The sequence below is a fragment of the Lupinus angustifolius genome, chromosome LG14, assembly GCF_001865875.1.
Source record: "Lupinus angustifolius cultivar Tanjil chromosome LG14, LupAngTanjil_v1.0, whole genome shotgun sequence".
NCBI classification, from domain to species: domain Eukaryota; kingdom Viridiplantae; phylum Streptophyta; class Magnoliopsida; order Fabales; family Fabaceae; genus Lupinus; species Lupinus angustifolius.
The window spans coordinates 113,654-126,227 of NC_032022.1; the positions used below are offsets into that span (position 1 = coordinate 113,654).

Consider the following 12,574-nt stretch of genomic DNA (forward strand, 5'->3'; position numbering starts at 1 on the left):
CATACAACACATCCCTTGAGAACAAAATGCCAGAGCATACATCCTGTCAAAATTAGCCAACACGAAGAGCCCGGGCAACAACTGATCGATCATTCAAAGGACCATCCTCAAATCGAGCATAATGACAATCAAGCAAACAATGATCCCGATGGCTGGAAATATCCCATCATCAAATACGTGCTAATCAGGCAAACAATGAACTAATCTCTTTTGGGGTGCGTGACTGTCCCACCCTATAAATGTCGTTTCGAAGAATGAAACCTTTGACCTTTTAGTCTGCCTAGAGATCTAATAGGGCATTAATATATATATATTTGTATGAATGCTCATCATTCGAGCTAGTGAGCAGCATATTTTGCATGAAAGTTTGTAAACTTTAATTAAGTTGATCTTGAGATGAAAAATAATTTGCATTAAACTAGATTTGAGTAAATCCTTATCGAGTCGAAGTTAAGAAAAGATTAATCTTATTCAATTTTGTTATATTGATATTATAATGGCACAATATATTTGGTAAGTTTTTAGTGGGCTTAGCGGTAGGGTAACAATACCCTTTTTGGTATTACTCCCTGAAACATATATTTTGTCTCAAGAAATGTCCATCAAGATTTTAGAGATTGGTACTCCATGGATGTGTTTTCGACTGAAGTAGCCTTGGCTAATACTCAGTAGTGTTGTCTTGAGGCTGGTTGGGTGAAGCTTAATGTTGAAAGTAGTTGTCTTATCCATGATCGTTCAATTGGAGGCGGATGAGCTATCCGTAATCGTTATGGACATTGCTTATCTAGTTTTTCTACTAAGTTTGGAATTGGGTCTCCCATCCTAGTAGAGTTGCTTGCTATGGAGTAGGGTCTTCAGTTGGCTTGGAACAAGGGTCATAATGCTATTATTCTAGTAAGTAATTATCTTGAGGCAATCCAAATGGTTTCTGAGATAATCCAGACTCGCCTTCACCATCTAGGTCAAGTTCTTCAAAATATCTCCGAGTTGCTTAGCAAGAATTGAGAAATGCATGTGCAACATACCTTTAGAGAGACAAATATGTTGGCTGATTGCAATTTGAGTCGGAACGTCTCTTCAATTTCTTGGGACATGCCATCTACATGAGCACTCAACATCCTTCAAATGGACCTTTTCCCCATCTTGTGGAATTGCTTAATATCTTTTATATGGGGAGACAAAATTTTTATATTTTATTTAATTACTTACATTGATTGTTATAATTTTCTATGAGACTATATTTTATATGAACAATTTCTGAAAGGAGTAACTTTTTAAACATGTTACATTGTTTACGAAATATAATTATTTTAGAGACATGATATTTTAGTATGTTGAATTCAAAATAGATTGAATATAACCGCATCTCTCTTGGATAATGTCGCTTCCATTCTTATTTGAATTTCTATATTATTTTATAATTTATTATATCGCTATAAATTAAGAATAACTTGTAATTTTTATTCACAATAATAAATATCATTTTTATTCTTATTTGAGTCCCACAACTTATTCATATTTTTATATTTTATAATAATAAATAATTTTTGTTTCATCCACTCTAGGACCCACATTTCCTTATAAGAATAAACATAAGGATTTCTTGTGCAAAAAGTATTCTTATGAAATAAGAATGCATCAACAAATGAATGAAAAATACTCTTATTTCAATATTTCAATGAGAATATTCCTATTTCAATAAGAATTCTATAAGAACAATGAATGAAGATGCTCTAAATGCATTCTTTGGTATCCATCTTAGAATCATTTATACGTTAAAGGAGGTAATGGTTTAGGTATACCTAATTAGACATTCTATTTTGGTATATAAGAATTATCTGTTAAATGAACCCATTAGTGCATAGGAAGAGCTATGGAAGTTGTCCAATAATATGATATGATGAGATTTGCATCGATAGAGGAAAAACATATCATTAGTTGGAGTTACCCTCATGAAGAGGCTGCCCTTAGAAGGAAAGTGCTATCAACGAGGTAGAGTCTCCTCATATTTTTGTTCTAGTGCATGTGACCCCTAACTATTAAAATTGTGATTTTACTATATTAGCAAACAATTTATTTCACTTTCAAACTATATGTTAGGAAAAAAAGATGTATGCACTGTTATTGTATGAATTTTATACATTATTATTGTATCATTCATCATTTATATTTAATCATTATTAACTTTTCACAAAAAATAATTCAAATAAATGATGAATAATGTAACATTTATATGTAAATCTTTACACTAAAGTGTATAAATTTTATAGTCATATGTTAGAAGTCACACATTAATGTACATAATAAATTCAATGTGATACTTAATCTACGAGGTTCTCCCATAAAAATAGATTAGTCTTTTATGTGGATTCTTCCATTTGCTTAAATCCTAACAAATGATGTTTTCATTAAGGGTTGTATCACGAAAATAATTACTTATAGACTGAACTAAGATATATTACTGAATATTAATAGGCGAGTGAAGCCACCTAAAGAGAAATGACTATCATCACATTGGGTAGCATAACAAACTCGATATGATACGTAAGTCATGAGACTCTACCATATAATTAAGGATATAAACATGATAGACCATCTATCATAGGCCTATTACATGACCAACAATAGGTCAGACCAAACTAGATTTTTTTGTGTGAACAAGTTAGGCTCAAACTTTTCAAAAAAGATATTTAGCTTAATATGACATACTTTACGCCATCTAAAAAGCTTCTTAAGCCTAAAAATCTGCTTTATCTAATTATGTTATATAACAATGTTCATATTATACCATTTTAATATAACTATATATTGTATTAGTAACTTTAATATAAAATATAATTTAATTATCAGGGTTATACGAACCTAATTAAAAGTATGTCTATTAGTACATTTAATTGTAGACATGATGATATATTTCAAGACCATACAATATAACATGTCTTTAAATAGGTTAATAGATCAGACTAAACTTTTAAATAGATCATACCTAGGTTTTGAATTTTTTTAAACATGCTAAATTGAAACTCCTATATATTATATAGGTTCAATCTATTTAAGATAAAGTCTGGCCTAATCCGTTTCCACCTTACAGATAATATATTAGTGTCTTGATTGAACTTGTGTTCAAGTCCTAAAATAGTACTTTAATGACTTACTGATAGTAGGAAACCCTATGTATGCAGATAACAAATGGGAGGAACTACATATGTCACGATTATGAAAGTTTGGGCTCACGAGAAACATGAGGACCCAACTGTATGTTTGGTCTTCGTATAATATATGAGGAAAAATGTATATCTATACTTCTATACTATATATATAAAGCCAAAATATATTATAACTATTTACATAACATAATTTTTATTTACTTATTTTGCCCTTATAATTAATAATTATTATAATATTATTCCATACAATAAAAAATATAAATGAAAGTTAGAGGAATTATATCTACTAAATATATCAAACTACCAATATATTTTTTTAATAATATCACAATTCATTTTTATAATTTTATTAAAAAATTATAATATCATGTACGAAAAAAATGATATAAATATTAAATATTCAATATTTAAAAAGTAAAAAATGCGGGTCGACAAACATAGAGTGGCTGCCAATACGCTAATCTTAATAATGTATACATATAAATTTTATATACTATGATTTTATTCTACATCATTCATCTCTAATCATTGTTAACTCTATTCAAATAAGTGAATAACTAATATAAGTGCATGATCTCTAAATCTTGTAGATAAATATTACATTCATAATATATATTCCACTCCAAACAAAACCAAAATTCATTTCCACGAGTACCAAAATCATAAAACAATATTTAAATTTGGTAAATGTGCTCAAAATCAGCACCAAATTGAGAACATCTCTTCCGATTCCCAGATTCAGAGGTACGAATCTTTGTTCTTATCATTCTTTCATATCACTTTCTCCCTACTCTTGTTTCCAATTTATTTTTCTCAAAACCTAACCTCATTCTCTTCACGAAGATACCAATTACACTGAAATTCTAAGTATTAATCATTCTTTTCTTAAAATTTAATTTAATTTATTTATTTTTTCATCCAGTTCTGTGGACTGCACCATCCTTCAATTTCTATACGAAGGAGAAGTCACCAGAAGCGTAAGAAATGGTAAGTGCGCCACTTATCTTTGCGTTATTTAGGTGTGAGCCAAGTGAATTATGAATCAGGGACGATAAATAAACCCTGCTTAGTTTATTATATCATGATATAAAATATTTACCCTCGAGGTTAAGTGATCCCGGGGTTATTTCCAAGGTTTTAAATAGCTGTTGTGGTTTCAAAAAGTCTCAAAATCTTAACATATCGGTGTAGTTTCGGACAATTGTGGATATATGCTGCCAAGACCTCGTGGACCAAATTTAAAACCTTTGTTATGTTTTTGCCCTGTGGTCTAGAGGTCATAGGTTCTCTACTTGCGGGGTAAGCTTATGTACATTTAGAATTTGTAGACCCTACTAGCTGGGAGCCCTGTATACTGGACTGCCCTTTGTGATAAATATTTTAGCTTAATTTAGATGGTAATGGTTAGGAATGCAAATGTGAGTGAGATAAGTCTCACATCGAGAAGGAATGGGTAAAGTTAGGAATATATAAGTAGATGATTCCATGAATCTATTGACTTAAGGTTTTTAGTCAACATATTCTGTCAAGCCCACTTATTGTGCTTCTTAGCTTTAGCTCGGTCCTTTGCACAGCTCGACCTCAACGGTGATGTTAGGAACTATTGCAATCTTGACAACGTTTGCAGTGATGACAAGCAATCACAGAGATGTTTATAGCTTGTATAAGTTTTACTTGAATGTCATCTTCTTGAAAATTAGAGTTGAACTAGTTTGGTTGAAATCTTGCCATGTAGTAGTTAACTAGTTACTGTTTGTATCTGAAAAAGATAATTGCCTGTTCTCTTTCAATTTATTACCAATTTCTAGAGGTATCTGCCTTGTGTGCATTAATATCATATTATGTTAAATTATAAGACTTCTTGTCAGCTTAATTGCTATGTTAATGTTAATCTTACTCATAAAATAAATGGGGATTTGTTGCCATGTTTTACATTGTAATCCATCCTAGCAGCTCTAATTATTTTATTTGTCTGCTGTTTATTATTTGTAAATGGACATGATTTATGATATAATATTATGGCGTTGTTCAACCCATGTAGCCGACCCCACATAGTGGGACAATAGCGTGGTTGTTCTTGTTTATCTGTTATTGTTTATCTGTTATATATTATCAAAATTATGGAGTTATCTAAACTATATTTTCCTGTCAGGATATGTACATTCGTGTTAAGCATAGTAAGACAACGTACTTCATTAAGTGCAAGCCATCTGACAAAGTTCTTGACATAAAGGAGAAGTTGCAAGAACTCATTGATCAGCCAGCTAATGATCAAAGGTTAGTTCTACCTGGTACAAGGGAAGTATTAGAGGACTCTAAGACTCTGGCGGAGCAAAAGGTATGCCATATCATGCTTTATGTCATTTTCCTTTTTATTGTTCTTTTTTTAAATATTAACATTTAATATAAATCTAACTCAACTTTTTATTTTATCTATTCTTAGTCTCTACCTAGCCTTAAATTTAATTTTAATTATTCTCATAAGACCTGTACTTATGTGTCATAGATTTTAACGAATTCATATGAAAAATTATTTTCTTGCTGTTCAGGTTGAAAATGATGCTGTTGTTGCACTGACCTTGAGAAAAGGTAATGTATATATTATCATTTTCCTCATCTCCCCTCCCCCTGGCCTCCAAAAAGTTCAAGAAGTTTTATGCATGTTTGTTAGAACCCAAGTACAAGGTATGACTGAGTCCTACATTGGAAGTATAATATTCCAATGGAAGGTTTGATATTGACGTAGGCTTTCCAACCACAATGGCTAGCTTTTGTGCAGTGGTTTGCCCAAGGCCTCTCACTTGATATTAGAGACTTACACCATGTCTCTCAATTGCACATGAGTGACACAGGTAATGACGCTGGCCTTGCTGTGTTCATCTGGGGCTAGTCAAAGGGCTGTGGAGTCCAATTGCAAGGTATGGGACTTAGTCCCACATAGCAAGCATTGGATTTCCGATGTTGTATTTATATGGACATGGGCTCTCCCACCATAATGGCTAGCTTTTTTGGTGTCTTTTTCCCAGATTCATATCATTGTTGCCCTATGGTATACCTGTTGTCAATTTTATTTCAATATTTGGGAGTTGGAACACGTGATATACTCGAAAAGTTTACCTATGCTATTTCTTGTTTGCCTCTTTATTAGTTGGAGGAATACATGGTATACCTATGTTGGTAGGGAGGAGGGTGAATCTCTACTTTGTTCTTCCTTTGCGTATATGCTGCATTGCTTATGGACAAGATGAGATAAAGGATTTATTAGTGAATCTTCTAAACAGTAGACTATAGGGTTTTATTAGTGATAGTCATTTTACTTCCACTGGTAAATTGCAGCAATTAGGAACTGCTTCCGAAAGCATTAATACTATAATAATACTGAAAATTTTGGGCGAAGCTCACATATTCACAGGGTACTTTAGGAATTTCCTTATATTTTAGGAATACAAAAGAAACTCTAATTTTATTTTGTCAAATATCAAAGCTGGGTAGGGGCTATGTGCCTTGATACATGTAATAACTAAATCATTTAGTTTTTCTCTGTACTATCTGTATTGGAGATGATCATTTTCATGTTTTATTATTTAACTTAGATGTCCTCCCCCCTCCACTAAAAAAACAATTTAAGTGCTTCCTTGTTCATTATCACATCTTGTGTAGTTTTAGGCTGTATTCCATTCACATTTACAACATACTGTACAAACAACCAAGCCCTATTTGTCCATTGTAAATTAATTCTTCAGCCATTGCTACTTGTAGCATCATAGTTTGTTTGGTTAGCTACTTAGCAGATACGTTTTTGGCTTTATTGTGGATTTTCATTTGCCGCTGGCTTCCTTTTATCCACTGTACAAGGTCTGGCACTGGGGATCGTTAGATTTGTTGTGGGATTTTTATTTTCTTTTCAAACAGAACACTGTTCAAATGCATTCTTCCAGTGTGCTTCTTCCTACATTTTATTTATCTTGTCAAGTCCTAGTTCTGGATTATGAATTATTTTACTTATTCTCATTCCTAAAACTGGCATTTGCAATATGTTCCTGTCAATTTATTTTTGTTTTTTTAAATTTTGCATCAAGGTCTCTTGTCCTCCTCACAATATCATCTTTTCTTTGCCAGAATTTTTTTCTTATTTTACTTACAAAATAATTTGACCAGAGGAACCCTCGTCCAAGTTTTTATAGTACTTGTATAATTATTCCCAATTTGAGAAAAAAAGTTGATTGCTATCGGAAACAAGCATGCTATGGTTGTTTTGTTTAGAGTAACACCCCTATTCATTTAGTACCTCAGCAAAAAAGCATTAGGATAGGACTTTATGCTAACATTAAAGTCAAAACTTACCACAAATGTCACAAAGAGATGTCATGTACCTTTTACTATGTCTTTGTGAAACCATAGGGGCCAAGATTGCAAGGATGAACATAATTCCTTTCAGTCCAAAGGTTAACTATGTTCAAATGTGATTTTGACAATAGCTGCAGTTATGAAGTGATGTATTGGACTTAGATTCATGGAATTGTAGTTGTCAAAAGTAAATAATCCACATATTGAGGGAATGTATTATATAGGTTGTAAGAAACTACTGAAGATCTTTTGGATTTACATTCTATTGATCTTCTATTGCATGTGCCTACCCTATTATTGTTTTTGCTTTTCGGAAATAACAAATGGAATTTTTGTCTATCTGTTGCTTCCAGATGATAATGAGTTTGAGGAGGTCAACATTGTTCGGCCGAATGATTTCTACCAGTCACGAGATGGAGATGGTGGCAATTGGTAGAGCTAAACTCCAGCGACGGCCAACTTACACCAACCGGTACCTTTGGGCTCATTGAATCCTTAGACTATTCTTGTAACTTCTATTAACTAATATTTGTATGAGCTTTAAGTACTATCCCTCCGGTTAATGATGTACTTGTTTGTATAACACTGAAATTGTTCAAATTTGTGGGATGTGGCTAAGGTATTGATTGGCCTTATACTAATGGTATGCTAAAGGACTTACCAAATTAGGCTCAGGTCATTTTGAAGACCTGAACCATTTACATATTTTTGGGACATTTACATTTTAGCAATTCTTGGGGAATGATTCATTATAAGTTAGTTAACTAATCTCACTCTTGGAATGTCATTATTTTATTAAGTGTAATATCTATGTACTGACAATATAAAAATATATACATAGTTAGTGCATCATCTACCATTTATTTGTATTAAAAATGAATGGTGAATGATACAGTGACAATGTAAAAAACTCTTATTCATTTTCATCTCTTTTATTTTATGATATGGTGCTTAGTACAAAAATATATTTGCCATTAAATCATATCATAGTTAAGGAGAAAAAACATGTTCTTTCATATGGATGACCAATGCCTTCAGTTATGTTGGAGTGACTGGGTGGAATTAGGGGTAGCCCAAGCCGGACTTATATCGAGGCATAAGACAAGTTGTATCAGAGTTGATGGTTCGACTGAGACATGATAGACTTAAGGGGAGCGGATTGGAAAATGTGTGATACCTACACTTGAGGAAGAGATTGTTGGGTTTATTCAAGTATGAAGTCTCACATTAGATATGCGAGGAGGAGTAAAATAGTTTATAAGTAGGAAAAACCCATGAAACTAATGCCTTAAGGTTTTGTTTCAAGACGTGGTGTCTCACTTGTGCCTCTCCACTCTTCCCATACCCCGGTAACAATGGATCTCCCCGGTGGTTGGAGGTTCCCTTGTTGCAGACATGGTGGACTTAAGGGGAGCGGACTAGAAAGTGTGTGGTACCCACACTTGAGGAAGATATTGTTGGGTTTATTCAAGTGTGAAATCCCACAATGGATATACGAGGTGGGTGAAAGAGTTTATAAGTACAAAAGGTTCATGGAACTAATACCTTAAAATTTTGGTTCAAGACATGATGACTTATTTGTGGTTCTCCACTCTTCCTATATCCCGATGATTAGAGGCTCTCCAGTCGCAGTTTGACATAAGGAATTTTGCTAGTCTGTTAACATTGTCATACTGCAAGTAAACTAAAATGACCAGTTAAAGAATGATGGTTGTTAGGGATATCAACAGATTCCAAAATTTCTGAGATGGGATATGTTCTTGTGTGGTTTATTGGTAATGTAGAATAAATAATTTTTCACTAGTACAGTATGATATTTTTAGTTTAAGTTACTAAGTATATGCTCTAGACCCTTCTTTGACCCTCCACCTAAGAAGTGTGACATATCAAAGCTCTTGTTGAGTGCAATTTTGTTATGCTTCTTTCACTTCATCCATGGTCGATAGACTAAGGGCGGTACAACTATGTAGAAAACATAATGTTTTAAGATTTAATGTTAAACTGTCAAAAATCCACTTATATGCTTATTTCATTTCATTCATGGAAGCCATCAAAAAAAATTGGCCTTCAATTGGCAACTTATTCTTGATAGGTTGCCAACCAAAGTAAATGTTACGCGGATGGGAGTTGAGTTTCCTTTATTGTGTTCTAAGTGTAATGAAGTGAATTGAGATTGTGATCATTTGTTTTTACCCTACATTGGGGCTGCTACTGTTGCTATCTGAGATTGTGTTCAACTTGAATAGGTGTTAGGCCAGTTGATGCTTTGTCCTTGGAAGCTTCATTCATGAATTTTATACACCTTTTACATGCTTTCATTCATGAATTTTATACACCTTTTACATGCTTAAAATAGCTCGCAGATATCGTAAGTTGATTTGGATGACAGTTACTTTCTTCATTATGGTTCAAGCCCAATGCTATTATCCTTGGTTTTTAACATGCACATTTAGGAATATTTTCTATTTTTTATTTTCATTTCCAAAAAACAATTTTCATTTCCATGTTTTCATTTCCTCAAAATATGTTTATTTTAAAGATGGCGATGAGTCTGGATAGTACATTACCTAAATCCATCTTGTTGCTTCATTTTTTGACTCAGACCTGCTCCAGACCTATCATGATATCCGTTGGGTTTGCTATCCATAGGTTTTTGGTACCCAGCGGATCCATGGGTACCCGCAACTTAAAAAACATTAAAAATAATTTACAATAATTTATGTAATTGTGTATTTGTTTACTACAATCTTATATTTTTTTTAGGTAATTAATAAGAGAAAAATTATAAAAAAATAATTTGAAGTTTTAAACATATTTTAAATTGACTATTTCAACATTATGATATAAAATTAATTTAATAAGAATTGTTCAATCAATAATATTATATTACATAATACATATATCAATTAACAACATCACATCATTACTTAATAATGTAACATCACTATTTAACATCGTATCAATTATATTTACAAATTAACAATATAACATTATGGATTAAAAATATACAAGGGTCCACATCTTAGCCATCAATTCTAGGGAAATTTGATGGTATAAATTTATTCACTAATTCAAACTATTGAATTTCCCTAGAATTAATCACTAAGATCTAGAGTAAGTTGTTTATACATACTCTTGGAATAAGTGGATCTTCTCCCATATATATATATATAGGAAGGAATAATGGGTCTGGTACCCATTGATCTGTGTACCTCATTGCCCGAACTCAGAACCATCTAACAGTGAATCTTAAAATCTCGGGTCTCATTACCTATGGGTTCAAAAACAAGGACCGAAACCCAACCCGTTGTGGGTATTTTTTATGGGTACTCACAGATCCAGGTACCCATTGTCATCCCTAGTTTGTTATGATCATTTTCATTTTCAAAATCATTTACTATAAAGTTCACAAACAAGGACAATTACTCTTACAATTAATTCAATTCTAAATTTTAATCACTAAAGTAATCAATTTAATGATTTCATAGGATATCTATATATTTAATATTTGCATTTTATTTTCTGACAGATTTTATGTCAACAATATATTGAACATCTTTAATTACTGAACTTGGTCATCAGTTACCACAAAGACGTGTAAAAAGTCATAACGAGCATCATACATTTGTAAGTGCTCACTAGAATAAATTAGTAACATAAGTGCTCTAAAATTTAATTTAGGTTATAGTAACTTCGAGGGCGTCAGCTTTGATCCCAAAATCATATATTATCATATTCATCATTGAATTATATTTCAACAATGAGATAAAAGAGGTGAAGAAAAGTTATTACGTTGAGAGATAAAGAAACAAATTTCATTATGCAATTGTGTCTTAGTCTAGATGATGGAGCCATTCCTCAATGAACAAAGATTCTCTCTATTGATGGAGAGACAAATACTTGATTTTACATGTGTTTTTAATGGCAAAAGTGTTATTACATTGTATATAAAAGGATAAAAATGTCTTACTGTATTATTGTTCCATTTTTTGTGTAGTATTTAGCTCTCCATTAATGGAGAGGATCCTTACTCTTCATCAATTGGTTTTGGTGATTTGTTGATGAGTGGAGAGAGTAATTAAAATTATACAACCCTCATTCCACATTTTTTTGATGTTTAAGGTTATCTCATAGGTTAAAAAAATTAATAAATTTTATAAAATTGATATAATTTGACTGAAGTAGTCATATTTAATGTACATTGAAAACTGTATTAAAAAGAAATGAAAAAATATATGGTTAAAAAATAAGTAATAAATAAGGGTATAGTTGGAAAGTAAAATATAAATATATATTGAGTTTTCAAAACTTCAAAACATTTGGAATAACAGAGAAGTTAAAATATAAAAAAATATGGAAAGAATTGAGTGACAAAAAGTTTTAAATTTTTTAATAAAATGTCATTGCATAATTGTTGAAAATATTCGAAATGACATTTTTTCATTTTCAAAATTTCCTGAAATGAACTCATGTTTTCAAAATATGAAATGAAAACAACAATGCAAACATGTTTTCACCCTCCTTTTCTGATTTCATTGAAAATGAAAACAAACACACCTTTAGTTTTTAAATTGCAATCGCGATTGTGGTGGTCACAATTTATTGGTATGTAGTTAGTGTGGCCGCTACTGTGTGAATTATTTTGCGATTAAAAAAATATTTTTAAATTCGATGTGTTCAATGTGGTCTAATGCAGTCTAATATGACCCAAATGCGGCTCGATGCAGCCATATCACAGTGGTTCGACATTATACCACAATTGCGATGTGATGTAATTGTGGCAGTCACTGTAACCCCAATATTGTGATTGCATCGCATGATGTAGTCCACAGTTTGAATCATTGAACGCATGTAATGGATTTGATCAAAGTTTGTTTTTGGCATTGGTTTTCTTGCATAGGGGCTTATGATGTTTCTTGCATAGGGTGCATGAGTCCAATTGCTATTATTTTACTGTGTTGGATCTGGTTACCAAAGTGCTCTCAATATTTTCATTTTCTTATTCACATTATTGTTCTTTAGTCAATATCTTCTATAGATTCACATTATTGTTCTACTTG

The 12,574-nt window shown here is 32.0% G+C and overlaps 1 protein-coding gene and 1 long non-coding RNA gene across 4 annotated transcripts; both read left to right on the plus strand.

The window, feature by feature from the left end:
* On the plus strand, positions 3,741 to 8,217 carry LOC109327147 (polyubiquitin). Of its 3 annotated transcripts, none has more exons than XM_019560199.1 (5): positions 3,741 to 3,911; positions 4,090 to 4,154; positions 5,320 to 5,505; positions 5,717 to 5,756; positions 7,868 to 8,217. In XM_019560199.1, exons 2-5 carry the CDS (start codon positions 4,152 to 4,154, stop codon positions 7,948 to 7,950), a joined length of 312 nt encoding a protein of 103 aa, XP_019415744.1. In that variant the 5' UTR covers positions 3,741 to 3,911; positions 4,090 to 4,151; the 3' UTR covers positions 7,951 to 8,217. The 3 variants fall into 3 exon arrangements, with proteins under 3 accessions (XP_019415744.1, XP_019415746.1, XP_019415745.1); XM_019560201.1 differs by having other exon boundaries at positions 3,804 to 3,911; positions 4,098 to 4,154; XM_019560200.1 differs by having other exon boundaries at positions 3,804 to 3,911; positions 4,105 to 4,154.
* On the plus strand, positions 5,763 to 6,783 carry LOC109327149. Its single transcript, XR_002105322.1, has 2 exons — positions 5,763 to 5,876; positions 6,086 to 6,783. It is a non-coding gene; the product is annotated as an uncharacterized LOC109327149 (long non-coding RNA).